The sequence below is a fragment of the Neovison vison genome, chromosome 1 (assembly GCF_020171115.1).
Source record: "Neovison vison isolate M4711 chromosome 1, ASM_NN_V1, whole genome shotgun sequence".
NCBI lineage: Eukaryota > Metazoa > Chordata > Mammalia > Carnivora > Mustelidae > Neogale > Neogale vison.
The window spans coordinates 71,187,942-71,203,773 of NC_058091.1; the positions used below are offsets into that span (position 1 = coordinate 71,187,942).

Genomic DNA, 15,832 nt, shown 5'->3' on the forward strand with positions numbered 1-15,832 from the left:
CTATTTCAGTAACTCAGCCTCTCTACTGACTGTCCAAAGGAGATCTACATTAATATCTCCTAGTTCTTCCCTGTGAGAAACGAAGGCTTTTACTTTTTAATATGCTAGGCTATGGATATGTCTTACAGTACACACTTAACTAAAATGTCTGGAAGAACAGCCTCCACTCCATCTTAGAGTAGGATAGGGTACAGAGAGGAAAGGAAAGTAAACAAGTAACCAGGGTTTTGCTACAGAGCTGACTCTAATCCAAGGGGGTTTAGTGATTGGAACTATTATCTGTGTCACCTTTGGAACAATCCTTTGTTATGAACCAGGATTCATTGTTACGAGGTTCCAAGGACTATAGTATAACTTTACATATAGACAAAGTCTGAGAAATATTAATAAATTCACTTTCCCTGGAAAGGATAAGATTAGCTCACACTTGGGTGATTAAAATATGGATCCATGGTATTTCTTTTGTCAAGTGAAAATAAATATGAGAGCTGAATGACATCATAGTCTTTCGAGTATTATAGCTCTAGTACTGTGCTCAGCTGCTAGTAATTTGTGCTCTCAGTTTCCATTAATGATGCAGTAATGCTCAAACCAACAAAATGCAAATCTGCTTGAGATGGGAACTTCTAACAGCACCCAAATATTCCTTTCACCAGATGCTGCGAGCAACATGCCTTAGTAAAAAGACTGTGACTGTATGATTGATTTGAAGTCAGGAGACCTGGGTTCAGATGTGAACCCCACTAGTTCTCTCTCTCATAAACTGCTTAATCTTTCTGACTCATCTTTCTGTTTTTTCATTTGTCAAAGAGAAGCAAAGAAGTGAGGCTATCTGAGATCATACAAATGAAATAGAGCAGAGTAGCATATAATTGGCATTTAATAAATGGTTGTTGTTGTTTTTTTTCCAATTGGTGGATCTAAGAATTGGGACCCATTAGCTTTTCACAAGTTCATTATCTCATTCTTCAGTTTATTACCATCTACAGTTACAGTACATTACCCTACTAGGTGCGGCCCATAGTATTTGCTGAATGAATAAACTGATGAGTAGCGAAGGAACACATCCTCATAGAACAATAAACAAATGAACTGACAGTATTTATGCCATGAGTGATATTCTGGGGCCAATCTAGTGACCCTCACGTGAATCCAGGAAGTGGAGAATTAAGAGGGAATTTTACGCTCTACTCAACAGGTATTTAGGAAATTTCCTCTTTTACTAATGAATGTAAAGTTTACAGTACCAATCAATGGGACAGGTAAGTGGTTTTGCTGTTGAAAAATGTTTATTTCTGAAATCTTTCAGGCTACAGTAAGTTCAGTCTTTGGCATAAACCAGAAATCTAAAAGGAAGTGAGCCATATCCTTGCCAAGTGATCCCAGGGTACATCAGATGGTTTCTAGGACTTCCCTGGGAGGCTCATGTGCACTCCTAGAAAACCCAGAAGTTCTTCCAGTAGGACTGGCTTGCAATAATGCTGAAGTAGAAGTCAGCCAAAGGACAGTCCCAGAGTCTTTCCTGGAGCCCATCAAACAAGCCAGGGAATATAATAGGTACAGGTGGGGAAATGTGAAGTCTGAAAGAATCCAGGCCTGGGCAGGTTCCAATGAAACCATGCCCCACTGCTGGGACTTCTGTGTCACTCTGGAAGGCCATGAGCCTTTTTAAAGATGAAGAAAGATAAACAGATGACCACATATATCCAGAGAGGGGTTTTCATACTAAAGATGAGAACTTTGCCTCTGAAGCCAGGTATTTTCAGAGAGATAAGAAGGTAATTGCTTGCGAGTAACTTAGCCTTCGTGCTCCCCACGAAGACTGAGAACTTGTTTCGTCCCTGAAAGAGATGGCGACTCTCTTGCTTTGTGTTCCTCCCCACCTTTGCAATCTTCTACTTCCATACCCTGAGCACTTTCTTGATAGCTATTTTAGGTAACATTGCTATTTTCGGATAACATGTTTAGCAACCCGATTGTTATTTTTTGGTAATATGTCTTTGAGGGTTGAGACAGTGCTAAGCACAACTATGTAGTTAAATAAATATATAAATTCATGATTACATGACTGTATCAGAATCATTTATTAAAAATTTGAAATACCTGATTGATCTTTAAAGAAACAAATTTGTGAACTTTTGGTGAAATTAAAAAAAATTAGTTCTACTTTATTATTCTATTTCTGTATTTTATTGATTCTAAAATGTGTATTTCATGAACATTTAAACATCTCTGAAATTTGGATGCAACTTAGAGTTAGTGGTGTTCATAATATACATATATATTATATATATGTATATTATAGTTTATCATATCTAAGAACTCTATCCGTTTTTGACTCACCATTCATTAGTTTGCAAAGCACTGGTTAAACAAATTTCACCTTCATAATGTATCTGTTGCTTTATACAAGGATAGGCTAATGGGGGAAAGCATGACTTTTATATCAGAGGAATTTTATTGTGAATCCTGGTTCTGCCTTTTTTCCCTTTTATTTATTTGTTTTTAAACCTGAGCAAAGAGTTTGGCCTGACATTAATCTTTAGGTTGCAGTGTTCTCATTTGTATAATGGGAATAAAGTATTCATATTAAGGTTTTGCACTAAAGGCATTCAATGAAGAAAATTAGTTGAATGCCTTTCCTTTTTTCTCTCTACCTTTTCCATCAGCCTATTTGTACCTCGGGACAGCTCTGTCAGGTAAGAATGTGTAATTTCCATTTTACAGGTTTAGAAACAGAGGTTTAGCAGCATGAGTGAGTTAAGAGAAAGACCTCCCTGGAGCCTTTGATTTTCCATTATTCCCCTAGCTCTATTAGGCTTCTCACAGGTAACTATTGACGTAGGGGAGAGCTTAGCTACTTTTTTGTTAATAAATTTCTGGAGGCAGCACGTGTAACAATTTTACACAATACCTTAATAACAATGTCGCTCAACTACATCCTTTTTGGAAAGGAATTTACCTCTTGCCCTCATCCTGTAAACAAGGATGGGTTTCTATTTAAAGAAGAGGAAAAGGAAGAGGGAAAAGGATATTATATCACCTGGCCTAACATTTTTGGGAGCAGATGTTTTCCTTGTCTCATTGTTCACAGAAAATTGGTTCAAGATGGTATAAACCAAATGTTGAAAAATACTGTGATCCATAAATCAATTCATATTTTTCTTTTGTTTGGCTAGAATGAAATGATGCATTGAAATTAAAGATCAATCCTAAAACCTCAGGGCTTGGTACAAAACCAAAAGCAACTTATCATCTCTGTCCTGTGATAGACCAAACAGACAGTGGATATTAGACCTCCAGGCCTAATCCAGGCTGGAATCACAGAGGAGCTGTGGAAATTGCTTTTATGCTTTCTCAGTTTTGTCTGAGAATTTTTAATTACAGGGTTTTCTTTTCTTCACCTCAGCATTTCTCTTTCCTATTTGGCAATCACATTTTTAATTAGGTTGCAAATGGATCAAATAACAAGAAAATAATCTTATTTGAGGAATAAAATATCAAACTTAAATGAAGAGGAGATGAGTGGGTGTCTGTTGTTTGAAATTGCAGTTGGGTTTCTGAATGAGCCTGGTCTGCTTCCAGACTGTTCTAGGGCTGGCTGGCTGGCCGGTGTGGGCATTGCACTGATGGATCTTAAAAGCTTGGAGACCCTGTATGGAAAATGGGGGACTGAGAGAGAGAAGCAAATTTAAAGAGTTGAGCCAGTGGTGTCTGGAACTTGATATGTGCTCAATAAATTCACCTTTCTCATCTTTCTTCTTCCTTTCCTTTTCAGTCCTTTATCCTGATTTAAAATATTTATTGTCTGAAACAGTTTTCAGGCTTAAGTATTCTAAGTGGACGCCCAGGGCCACTGTGAAATGAGTAAAGGCTATACTCCATAAGGAGGCAGACACAGGAAGACACTCTGGGACTACTAGTTCTCTTGGGGAGGGCTGGCTAGGGAATCCCAAACTTTAAGTATGGAAACAAAGTTTCTATCATTTTTTTTTCTTGACCTCCCTGCTATCTCCAGGTGCTTCATGGCCAAATGTTGCTTTTGGCTTTCCTATTGTGGGAACACATGAGAGCCTGTCTTTGAGTTTTGTTTTGTATTGTATTTGTTTTAGATTGATTGATTGATTGATTTCTTTCTTTCTTTCTTTCTTTAAGAGAGAAAGCGGGCACTCATGAGCAAAAGTGTGGGGAGGTAGAGGAACAAGCCAATTCCAGGCTGAGTGCAGGGCTATCCCATGACCCTGAGATCATGACCTGTGCCAAATCAAGAGCCAAAGGCTCAATCCCCAAGCCACCCAGGTTCTCCTAGTTATTTTTAACCATTTGTTAGATCTCTTGAGTCACCAGGGTTAGCGATGGTGGGTAACTTTGGACTCCTCCCTTCTCTGCTCCTGCCTCCACACATCTGCCAGGTTCTTGAAGATTGTACTGTCCTGTCTGTGTGCGTTGCCACGGCTGCGTTCCAGTATGGACTGCGAATGTAGATGAAGAATGGAAAGATGAAGAACACACAGGGCTGCCTCCGCTGTAATTCTGTAGGAATATTACAGCACCTCCTCACTGATAGGGTCTGAGCACAGATCTTTGTTCATCTTTTTCCTGCCTTCCATGCTATTTACAGCCACTGGAGTGTTCTTTCTCCTGGTAGAGCTGATTATGTTACTATCTCGCTCAGTAGTCTGATTATCCCTTGCTGTTTGTGGAATAGAGACTACATACTTGCAAGGCGCTAGAAGTCTTTAAACATCTGGCACGGATTTATATTTTTGTAGGTTCCTTCCTCCTCTCCTGTCTCCCCTTCCCTGATTTGCATTCCTCCTAGCGCTGGGGCTGTGAACATGCCTTGACTTGGGGAAGCAGTCAGCGGGATTCTGAGATTCTCTGCTTTTGTTCTCCCTTCCCCAGTGGAAAGTCCTGCCCCACCCTGCCTGATTACAGACCTAACGGATGGCTATTACTTGATGGCTACTTACTAGCAAGTTCTCTAGTTGTAAAATAATAAATGTTTAATAGTGAAAACTTGGGGGGAAGAAAATCACACATACATATTACTTGGGTCGCGCCCTCTTCCTTGAAATCTTCATCCATCTTGGAATTGTATACCTCCTTTTAGTTGTTCTAGCTGTTCCCTTGGCATTTGTGTGTGTGTGTGTGTGTGTGTATGTGTATTTTGCAGTTATTATGTAATGCTTTCTATTACGAATACATATGTATTTGTCCATCCTAACTAAAGATACCCTCCTGGGGCTGGGTTGTGTCTGACTCACCTGAACCTCCCTCAGGTTATCTGTTTGAAGTGAGCCAGTGGCCATGCAGTATGACCCCACATGTGACTTCAGTGGTGAAACCACAGGCTTTTGGAAAATTTTGCTCTTTGAGAGGCAACTACTAGTGTCCCTCCAAGGGCCCAGCAGGCCATATATGTGCTCTTGGGACATTCAGGGAATCTCCAGAGGGCTCCTTTTGTGCCTGCAGATCACATCAAGGTGCTAGAAAGTTTGCTCTGGATTGAAAATCTTTGCAAGTATTTTTGTTATGTTTGATGGCAACACTATCCAGCTTCTCTCTATATCCCTCCAATATGTGAGTGCTCAGAGTGCAGGCAATACTGAGAGCATAGTCTCTCTTGAAAGAAAGCAATTCCTAGAGGGCTCTGCCCTTGTCCCTTTGTTTTCTCTAAGCGACTTAGTCATTGCTTCACCATTTGATGATCTTTACAGGGAAGACAAACATTCGTTTTTGCAGGGGAGGACACACAGTAAGGGATATGCTGATATAGGTCTCATTTTCATGACCAAAAATGGGGACCTACTGCTTTGATTCGAATCCTTGATCATTTATAGTGGTATAAATAACCAGAACATCAGAGTGGGATTTAAACTAAAAAACTCAGCAAGTTATATTCACCGTCGGAAACATTTTGAAAAACTAATTTCGTTTAAGAGGAAGAGGCAATGTGATAGACTGTGTGTGTGCGGAAACGCTGAAAAAATAATCTAACATTGTCACACAGAGGCACTTCTCTTCCTGCTTTTCTTCTGTCTCATGCCAATTTATGATAAAAGCTGTTCCTTGCAAATATTTCTACTCTACACTGTTTGTGGTTATTTTGTTGTGAAAGAATGATGCCTGAAAGAACTTTTATGGTGTTTGTTGTTACTTAACCTTACCTGTAGGAATTTGACATCTGATATTAAACATATAATCTTATTATCAGGAAAGGAAAATAGGTATCTTACATATTTTTAAAGAAATGTTAAAAAATGAAGCATAGTGGGAAGATAGGTTGATGGAAAAGAATGTATTTTCTGCCCTAAGTAGTGAAATTCTAATTTTTTCCCTAAAATTGAATAGTAGAGAACATTATGGGGTTTTTTTTGGGGGGGGATGGGTAAAGTAGGCATTTTGGAGACATTATTTAGAAGCGATTCAAAAGAGCTAGACATCAGTTCTTACAATAGACACTTTGAGCCAGGGACTGTGTGTTGAGGCGGTCTCTGAACTTGAGCCATTTGGACTGCAAGGAAGTATCCTGGTGCCAGGATTTGTTGTCTTCCTCAAATCTTTGAGTCCTGGCTCTGTTACCATCTGCCTGAGCAGCTTTTGTGTAACCTTCCTTTCCTTAGAGCAGCTGCTTCTACAAAAGAAGTCATTTGGATGAGATATAGATAACCTCTAGACAACATCAGCCCTATAATTTTAGGTTTTAAAATTTCAGGAGACCACACTTTTTGTGAGTATAGCTATGTTCTTTGAGGTTTTGTAACAAACTAGCTAGCCAAATTATTAAATAGAATGAATACAAACAAACTCCCAGAAAACTCTCAGAAAATATTTCAGGAACACAAACAGTTCAGAGCCAAGATCTAATGTAAGGAGAACTTTCTCAGAGTGAGGTATGGGGCATTGGGGTGAAAATGGTTCTCCATTTTTTGTGGAGGCATATTGAGAATGTTTTGAAATTTATAGACTCTAACTCAAAAAAAAAATCAGTACAAACAATTATACTGAAAAATTTGCATATAATTTACTCCTTTCACTAGAAATTTATTCTTTCACACAGAAATTTCCAATGAAATAAGTAAATTGTAACCAATGAAGCACATATATCATACCCAATGAAGTAAGTATATTATACAAAAATTTGCAGAGACTGAATATTTTCATGATACTAGATTGCCATTTATTGTAAAACAAGTCAAGGTAGTAGAGTTTTAGGAAATAAAAGTGTTGCCACCATATGAAATAGCCTGGTTGATATCTAAAACTGTGTCTTAGAATTGAGAGAATATGGTATAATTTTTTTAAAACCAGGAACCGTGACTCACTTATTTGGAAAAAAAAATAATAATAATGATTATTTCCAAGGAATAAAATGGTCAAATGGAAAACAAAGTAAATTCTTCCCAACATCATTTAATGAAAGGCTGTTTTTCCACAAAGTAATATGTACATTTTCTTTTATAATTTATTTATATATATAATTAATATATATTTGTGTATTTTGTAAATGTATATATCTATACATTTATATATATAATTTATTTTATGTAATTTATTTCATTTTGAAATTCCTGAAAATGCTGATTCCCAGAGGTACGTAGATGTAGTAGTAGCAGAGAAAGTTAGAATTCATATAACTTGCTAGACACCAGCCTATGTTAAGGCAGGCCTATCTAGAATCTTCTAAGGCCCTGAGTTGAAGTCATGTTAGGAAGTCAAAGACTGTTTGTTACTGTCCCATTCATCCAAGTAGAGGCAAACTTGAAAAAGGGTTCTCCTGAGATTTTTGCATGTGGCAAAATTGAGTAGTAGATCCTTTCTACACCAGCATTCATTTATGGCATTCAAACATTTCTCTAGTATTTCAATTTCTGATCTCTGCTAGCATGTTAGCTGTTTGTCTAAAACAACTCTGCTTATCTATATCTTTAAAAATGAAAAGATTTACTCATTCAACTAGCCAGCTAGAATTATTGTTAAATGAGCCTAACTCCCTGATTAAATACCTCTTTAAAATTATTTTGAGGGTTATTCTTTTCTCTTAAAAACTAAAACTTCTCCAGGAAATAGAATTAGACATAGGTCAACATCCTCTGGAAAACTAGGGAAGATATGTGTAATCAAAAGCATACTGATGTTTTTCTACTGTTTCTTTACACCTCTTTCTGAAAAGACAGTGCTTAAGGCCCAAACTCTTATCACTGTGAGAACCTGCCTATTTCTAGAGGCCTTGCTTTTGCCCTCAGGGGCTCACTTGCAGACAACATGTAAATCTAATTTCTACCTTGACATTTGAATCTAATTTCTTCACCAGAGAAGCAAAACCCAGGGGTGTTGCTCAACATTTTAGGTGCTCCATCTGCAAGTAAGGTAACAGGGTTTTGCGTTTTTTCCCCCCACCCAGGAAAATTATGATTCATCATTCTTGAAGTCCTTTCTAGCCTTAACAATTTCCCCAATGGCTCACAAAATAGAAATTCTTCTTTGATGACCTATCTCTGTGCAGTTTTATCAAGTATTTTGGTCAAGAAAAATAGAGTAGTTTCTGGAGTAGTTATACTAACATATTAGAAGATCCGCTTTCATTATGGAGTGGATAACCGCCATTTCTTTTTCCCAGTAGAACTACAGCTTCTACTTCCTTATTTTTCTCCAAGCCACAAATCACCTGAGTTCCTCAGATATTCCACTTCATCAGGTCTTCCCCAGTCACACTGGCTTTTTTTACTTTATGAGAAAAATAAGTGTTCTTCATAATCTACTTCAGCAAGGCTTTTGTATTAAGGCAAGCCTGGGTATTGATACAGTTCCAGATGTTTCAAATTGATCCTTTATTCACAATCAAAATACTACCTATCCAGAACATACTTCCCTCCAGAGAATACATTCCAGTCTTCCTGACTTCATACTTCCTGTTGGAAGTGTATGCAGTGTGGGTCTTACTGTATTCAGCAATGAAGAGAAAAACGAAAGGAAAAGTTAGGTTCATTACATCTTCTTTTCTTGGCTAATTTCCAGATTAGGCAAGTTTTGATAATAGGTTTTTATTTTTATTTTTGATAATAGGATTTTTTTTATTTTTGTTATTTTTTAACGATTTTATTTATTTATTTGACAGATGGAGATCACAAGTAGGCAGAGAAGCAGGCAGAGAGAGAGGAGGAAGCAGGCTCCCCACTGAGTAGAGAGCCCGATGTGGGGCTCGATGCAGGGCTCCATCCCAGGACTCTGACATCATGACATGAGCCGAAGGCAGAGGCTTTAACACACTGAGCCACACAGGCTCCCCCAGAATTGACTTTCTTGCAAGCTCACAAGAACTATTCATACAAAGGCTTAATAAAACATCAGGCAGGGGAGATTGGAACACTCTTAATTAGTCTGTGCTAGCGTGTAAATCTGATTTTTATCACTTACATAAAACTTTAACTTCACAGTTGATTAATTTATCCAAGTTCTTATTATATTATTGTAAATTGAATTTTACTTGGCCAATTGAAAGGTCAGTTTTTACATGGCCTTGGGTCTGTTTATAGGCTTTCAATAATCTGACAGTGTTTGAGGGTACACATTCTCCTTAGTTAATTCCATTTAAAGCAATAGAAATGACAGAAAATTTTGATAAATTTTGTTTATTGATAAATATGTTGATTCTTTTTAAAAATCTTTTAAAAAACATTTTATTTATTTATTTGACAAACAGAGCACAAGCAGGCAGAGTGGCAGGCAGAGGGAGAGAAAGAAGTAGACTCCCCACTAAGAAAGGAGACTGAGGCAGGACTCGATTCCAGGACCCTGGGATCATGACCCTAGCTGAAGGCAGCCGATTAACCGACTGAGCTACCCAGGTGTCCCAAATATGTTGATTGTATTTCAGTTTTAATTCCATACTACTAAAAAGGCCCCTAAATCAAAATATGAAAACCAGTTAGTAAACTTTTTCATATTACAATCACTGAATATAATAACTTTTCTTTCCATTATTTTTTTAACATTAACTGTCAAATTGTCAGAGGCTACGGTACTATCTCTACCCTATTTTTAACAACCTATTTGGTTTGAAAAGTCACAGCTTCCTTCTTCCTCCTTATGCCATCTAGTATGTCCCATTTAAAGAGAATGAATGAAATGAATGTTTAAACTGTCTTGATGTTATTAATTACTTGGTAAGATGTTTCATAACAGGAAAGTGTTTGGCATGCAATCAATAGCCTGGAATATTAACATCTTCAAGGACATTAGGTTCTCAGTGTTTGTTTAAAGTGATTGCAGAAGGGAGGAAAATAGTTTTTTTTTTGTTTTTTGTTTTTTTTTTCCCCCCATAAAATCTGCTTCTAGCAGGAAGGGTGATGGGGTATACGGAGGACTCTGGTTAAAACTTGGAAGGGCTTAAGGTATGAAATAAGAAAAGCATTTTCAAGGGGACATATTGGTAGTGAGTTTTGCTTCTGTGATGGTCATAAGAAAATCTGAAAATCATTTTATATCTACTTCAGCCTGTATTTGAGGCCACGTGCACTAGGGCATGGTATGCGTGTGTGTGTGCGCGCGCGCATGCGCACAACTCTACCACTGTCGCCTGTGACAAGCAATATCCTTAAACTCGTAATGACAGGGCTTAGTGGGATGAAAAAAAGAGCCAAGAGGATTTACATGTACATGGCAATTAAATTAATAGGATTCAATCTTATGCACGAAACTATGTAAATCAACTTGTGCCGCGTTTTCTGCCTCATAAAAATTTAAAAAACCATGGTTATTAGCAACCCAAGTATTATTCTGAATTTATGAAATAGTTATATGTTAATGTGTATATTGTGATTTATTTGTAATTAAACCAGTGAAGAGAATGTTATTAGACAAAGACACAACTTAATCATCATTTTGGTTAAAACTGGGCAAAGATTCTATCATGAATTTTTCTTGAGAAATGGTAATGCTCATGGCTACCAGTGAGTATGTGTGACTGACAGCTTGATGATATAGCAAAGGAAGAAAGAAAATCAGAAAAAATAAAGGAAGAAGATAAAAAGGAGGTCCAGGGAATTAAGGGCAAGGAAGGAGTAGGTTGGCAAGAAAAACAGACAGGAAAAGTATTTCTAAAGATAGAATGTACGGCCTACTACCAGTAATTGTAGAAGGTGATGATTTGTCCATTTTTGTATTTGAGGAAAGACAGATTAAAAAAAGAATGGTGACTGTGGGGGTATTAATCATTATTATATATTATATTTCATGTTATATTTTACATACATAAGGACATTAAAAAAACAAAACTCATATGTTCTAATTGACTTACCTTTCACCTCTCTTCCTGCAGTTTTCTTTTTGCCTTAACTCTTCAATATTTCATCATAGCTTCACTCTGTTTAGTATTCCCAATCAACTGTTTAATATTACCATTTTTTCTACTAGGTTCCACACTCAGTGTGAAGACCAACATAGGGCTTGAACTCATGATCGGGAGATCAAGACCTGAGCTGAGATCAAGAGTTGGATGCTTAACTGACTGAAGCACACAGGTGCCTCAGTATTACCAATTTTGACTAAAATGTTTAGTAATCTTTCTTTTTAAAAAAAATGTTGAGAGCGTGAGAGCAAGTGAGCTTCGGTGGAGGGGCAGAGGAAGAGGGTGAGAGAGAGAGAGAGAGAGAATTCAAAGCGGACTTCCCACTAAGTCGGAGCCCTGTGGTTCAGTCCCACAACCCTGAGACCATGATCTGAGCTTAAACCAAGAGTCAGATGCTCAACCAACTAAGCCACCAAGGAGTCCCAGTAATCTTCTGAAGGACACAAGAAATTCAGTTTTTTATTCAGTTAACATTTGTTAAAGACCTACTATGGGGCACCTGGGTGGCCCAGTGGGTTAAGCCGCTGCCTTCAGCTCAGGTCATGGTCTCAGGGTCCTAGTATTGAGCTCCGCATCGGGCTCTCTGTCCCGCAGGAAGTCTGCTTCCCCTTCTCTCTCTGCCTACTTGTGATCTCTCTCACTATCAAATAAATGAATAAAATCTTTTAAAAAAAGGCCTACTATGTGGAAGGATTCTGTTAGGTGTGGAAGGAAGAGAACAAAAATGACAGTGGGAACAGAGGGAATGGTGTCAGACAGATGAGATGGGAAGGTGTGTATGTGGATAAGGTAGTAGGAATGTTCAGTGGTCTGCTCAAAAAGTTTGGAACTGGTTCTGTTAGCCAAGGGGAGCCAGTGAAAGCTCTTAAGCAAGGAGAGACACCATCAGGGCTGTGCTTGGATGTGATAATACAGTTGAGCCTTGAACAACTAGGGGTGGGTGGCCGTTAGGGGCACTGATCCCACACCCTCATCCTTGCAATCAGAGACTCCCATATAACTTTGACTCCTCTAAAACGTAACTACTACCAGCTTCCTGTTGACTTGAATCCTTACCAATGACATAGTTGATTAACACATACTTTATGTTCTATGCATTATATACTATATTTTTAAAATAAAGTAAGTCAGGGAAAATAAAATTAAGAGAATTATGAGGAAAGGGCACCTGCATGGGTCAGTCAGTTAAGCATCCAACTCTTGGTTTCAGCTCAGGTTATGATCTCAGGGTCATGAAATCAAGGCCCATGCTGGGCTCTGCTCTGGGTGTGGAGCCTACTTAAGAGTGTTCGTTTCCTTCTCCTTCTGCCCTCCATCCACTCTTGCTCACTCTCATTCTCACTTACTTGCTCTCTCTTTAAAAAAAAAAAAAATCCCTCAGACTGTTTTTCAGAAAAACAGTCTGAGGGGTTTGAAGTGGCGGGGGGGTGGGAGGTTGGGGTACCAGGTGGTGGGTATTATAGAGGGCACAGCTTGCATGGAGCACTGGGTGTGGTGAAAAAATAATGAATACTGTTTTTCTGAAAATAAATAAATTGGGAGAAAAAAAAATTAAAAAAAAATTCATAGGGAAGAGCCAACTCTATTTGAATAAAAAAAGACTAAAAAAGTCATAAGAAAGAGAAAATATATTTACTGTATTTATAGAAAAGATTTCACTTATAGGTAGATCTTTGCAGTTCAAATCTATATCATTCAAGGGTCAACTGTAATGTGCAAAATAATTTAGAAGAGAAGGCAAAGAAGTTGCTAAAAGGGCTGTTGTAATATTAGAACTAAGACCTAACTATAAGGGCCCAGTAGGGACTCAGGCAATGAAGACAGAAAGAAGACCGCAGGTAGAGCCTTTGGAGGTGGAAATGCAAAGGTTGTGGAGGGGGAGGGATGCAGATATACCCCCTCCCCCCACACTTTTTAGAAAGACTTCTGTAAGTAAGAGTTCACTGTAGACAGGGAAGTGAGGGTTTAAAATTTTTTAAAAATACTTTAAGACTGTATAAGTAAGAATAAAGTACTTATTTCTCACGATGACTTTAAATAATGAAAAAAGGGTAAACAGAACATTTATGGAATGATGATGTTGAGAACTTGCTTATGAGGAAATCTTAGATACACCGACTAATAGATCACCAAGATCAGCAACAATCCAGTTCAGGCTCCTGGGTATGGAGAAGAGAGTAGCCATATTTTTGAGGGGGAGAAAGAACAGGAACATCCCTTGTATGTTTCATAACTTTTGAGCTTGTTTCCTAATCTACAAGATAAAGAACAGCATGCTGGTTAAAAAGAAGGGAATTTAGTCTAGAGATCTGTTCAAAGACAGCCTGTGGCACAGAACAAATGTGTTTTCTTAGCCAAGAGAACTTCCTTAACCTGACCCCTCAGCTTTACTTTTCTTAGGTGATAGGGTGTGTAGGGTGTGTGTGTGTGTGTGTGTGTGAGAGAGAGAGAGAGAGAGAGAGAGTCAATTGAAATGAATTGAAGGGACAGGACTCGGGAATCACATGTCACAGAGGGCCTGGCATATGGTAATGCTCAGCAAATGCTAAGAACGGCTGCTATTCTCAGCTGTAACATTTAACAGAGTATTGGTAGATGTTTCTTTCTAGCCTGGAAGGGTCTGTTGACAAAAGCAAGGGGTAAAGTTGGCATTGGCTTTTTATGTGAAAGAAGATGAGGTTCCAGGATGCACAATCATTCCACGTGGACATTTTAAACCAGACGCAGAGGTAAAGCTTTGCTTGTTACCTGTATTGCACACTTCTGCTCCCGGCTCATTGGTTTTTGCTTTGGTTCATTTTGACACTGAACATGAAGGGGTTAAGAAATGCCCTTACTCATGTTACATGAAGTGGCAGAAATTATCAGATGGAAACAGAAATTGGGAAGGTGGAGGGGATGGCTCTGTAGTAACTCATTGTTGTCTGACCAAGAAGGCTTGTACTCGCATCAATGAGCGGAGTTCACAACCCGGCAGTTTCATCGAAATGATTCAGGGCTGGGGGCAAATGCAATACCCCTCTCCCCGCCACCGCGCCCCCACCCTTCCTCAACTAAAGCCGCCGGGACTGGAATTGCCCCGAGTTGAAACAATACTCTGAGTCACAGCTGCTCTCATTGGAGAGCCGGCCAGCCCGCCCTTCGCCGGCGAGGCCCCGCCCCTCCCCTGCCAGTCACCGGCCTCGGGAGGCGGAGCCGGCCAATGCTAATGAGCGGAGCAGCCCCGAGGAACTTCATTCCCCGTCTCCGTGTCAGGATCGCAGAAATTATGCCCCTTCTGTCACCATGAACTGGCTCTCCAGTTCCCAGGGAGTTGTCCTCACTGCCTACCACCCCAGCGGCAAGGACCAGGCCGTGGGGGGGGACCATGGCAAGGGAGGGGAGGAAGCCACCGCAAGGTAAGCCCCGGCGTTGGAAAGCTCCGGTGCAAAACAAAACCTCCTACCTGCTCCAGGAAAAAAGTGACAGGGAAGTTGGTGCCGGGAGAACGGAAAGCCTAATGTCCTGCTGCGGAAGAAGTGTTTGGCCCGGGGGGGTTTGTGTACTTTGCGTCTCCTCTAGTCCACGCCTCCAGTAGCCCCTATGACTCCTGGTGAAGATGGATGGGAAGGAACTGGGGCTGTGGCTGTCAGGCTTGCTGCTTAGCAGGTGCATTTGCAAATGTTGAAAGATCAAATGACTGTGTTTGAAACACTTCTGTGACACGGAATTCTTGAATGGGCTCAAGGCACAGCCGTTGGAACTGCTAGTTGGGGAAGTGTGCCAACAAGTAACGAGGCTGTTCATTGTAGAGTCTGTTGTTAGAGTGCAGGATTTCCCCCCCTCCCTCTTCTCGCAGAAAGCAAACTTCTTAGGCAAAAAGCCCAAGACACTGGCCTGTGGCAGTGTGTTTCACATTCTTTTGTGTATGTGTGAGCATGGGGCAGAACTTTCAAAAAGGAGCGTTTTTTTATTTGTTTGTTTGTTTGCTTTAATCAGGAGGTAGTTCGCTGGGGCCAGAGTGAAATGTGGTTAATGTTGACTCACTTTAGACGCAGAAGGGCAAGTGTTCTATAGACCACTGAGGCAAAAAGAGTACCTTTTTCTCTGTGTACTTTGTTCTGATTTTTCAAGGGCTTTTTTCCTTATTAATGACCTTCTTCCTAGCTGAACATTTTTACCTCCAGACTTCGATATAAATAGTAAATATTGGCTTACAAGCTTGCAAAAAGTGAATGCTTAACCTGGTAATGTAACATAACCTCAATTAGTTGTCGGTAAGCATATTTCCTCCTTGATGTTAAGTGTGATAATAAAACCTTCTTTGTTCTTATATGACTTATGCTTATGCCTACAGCTGAAATAATGCCTTCTTTCATTTGTTTAAAAACCCTCAGAAGTGGGGGAGGGGAATATAAATCAAAGGAATGGCTGTAGTACTCTATTAGATTCTAAGGCTGACCAGAATTTTTCCTCACATAGCTGCCACAGTATGTATTC

At 39.3% G+C, this 15,832-nt stretch overlaps 1 protein-coding gene across 3 annotated transcripts in view; it reads left to right on the forward strand.

Annotated features, from left to right (window-relative positions):
• Nucleotides 1–15,832, forward strand: part of ARHGAP18 (Rho GTPase activating protein 18) — a 194,347-nt gene that overhangs the window by 49,626 nt on the left and 128,889 nt on the right. For 2 of the 3 annotated variants that reach the window (XM_044249101.1, XM_044249136.1), the window contains exon 1: nucleotides 14,557–14,751. The exons of the other annotated variant lie outside the window; for it this stretch is intronic. In XM_044249101.1, coding sequence (XP_044105036.1) covers nucleotides 14,639–14,751 — 113 coding nt within the window. In that variant the 5' untranslated portion in view covers nucleotides 14,557–14,638. Of the gene's footprint in view, nucleotides 1–14,556; nucleotides 14,752–15,832 lie in introns of those variants that run through there. 3 annotated transcript variants of the gene reach the window in all.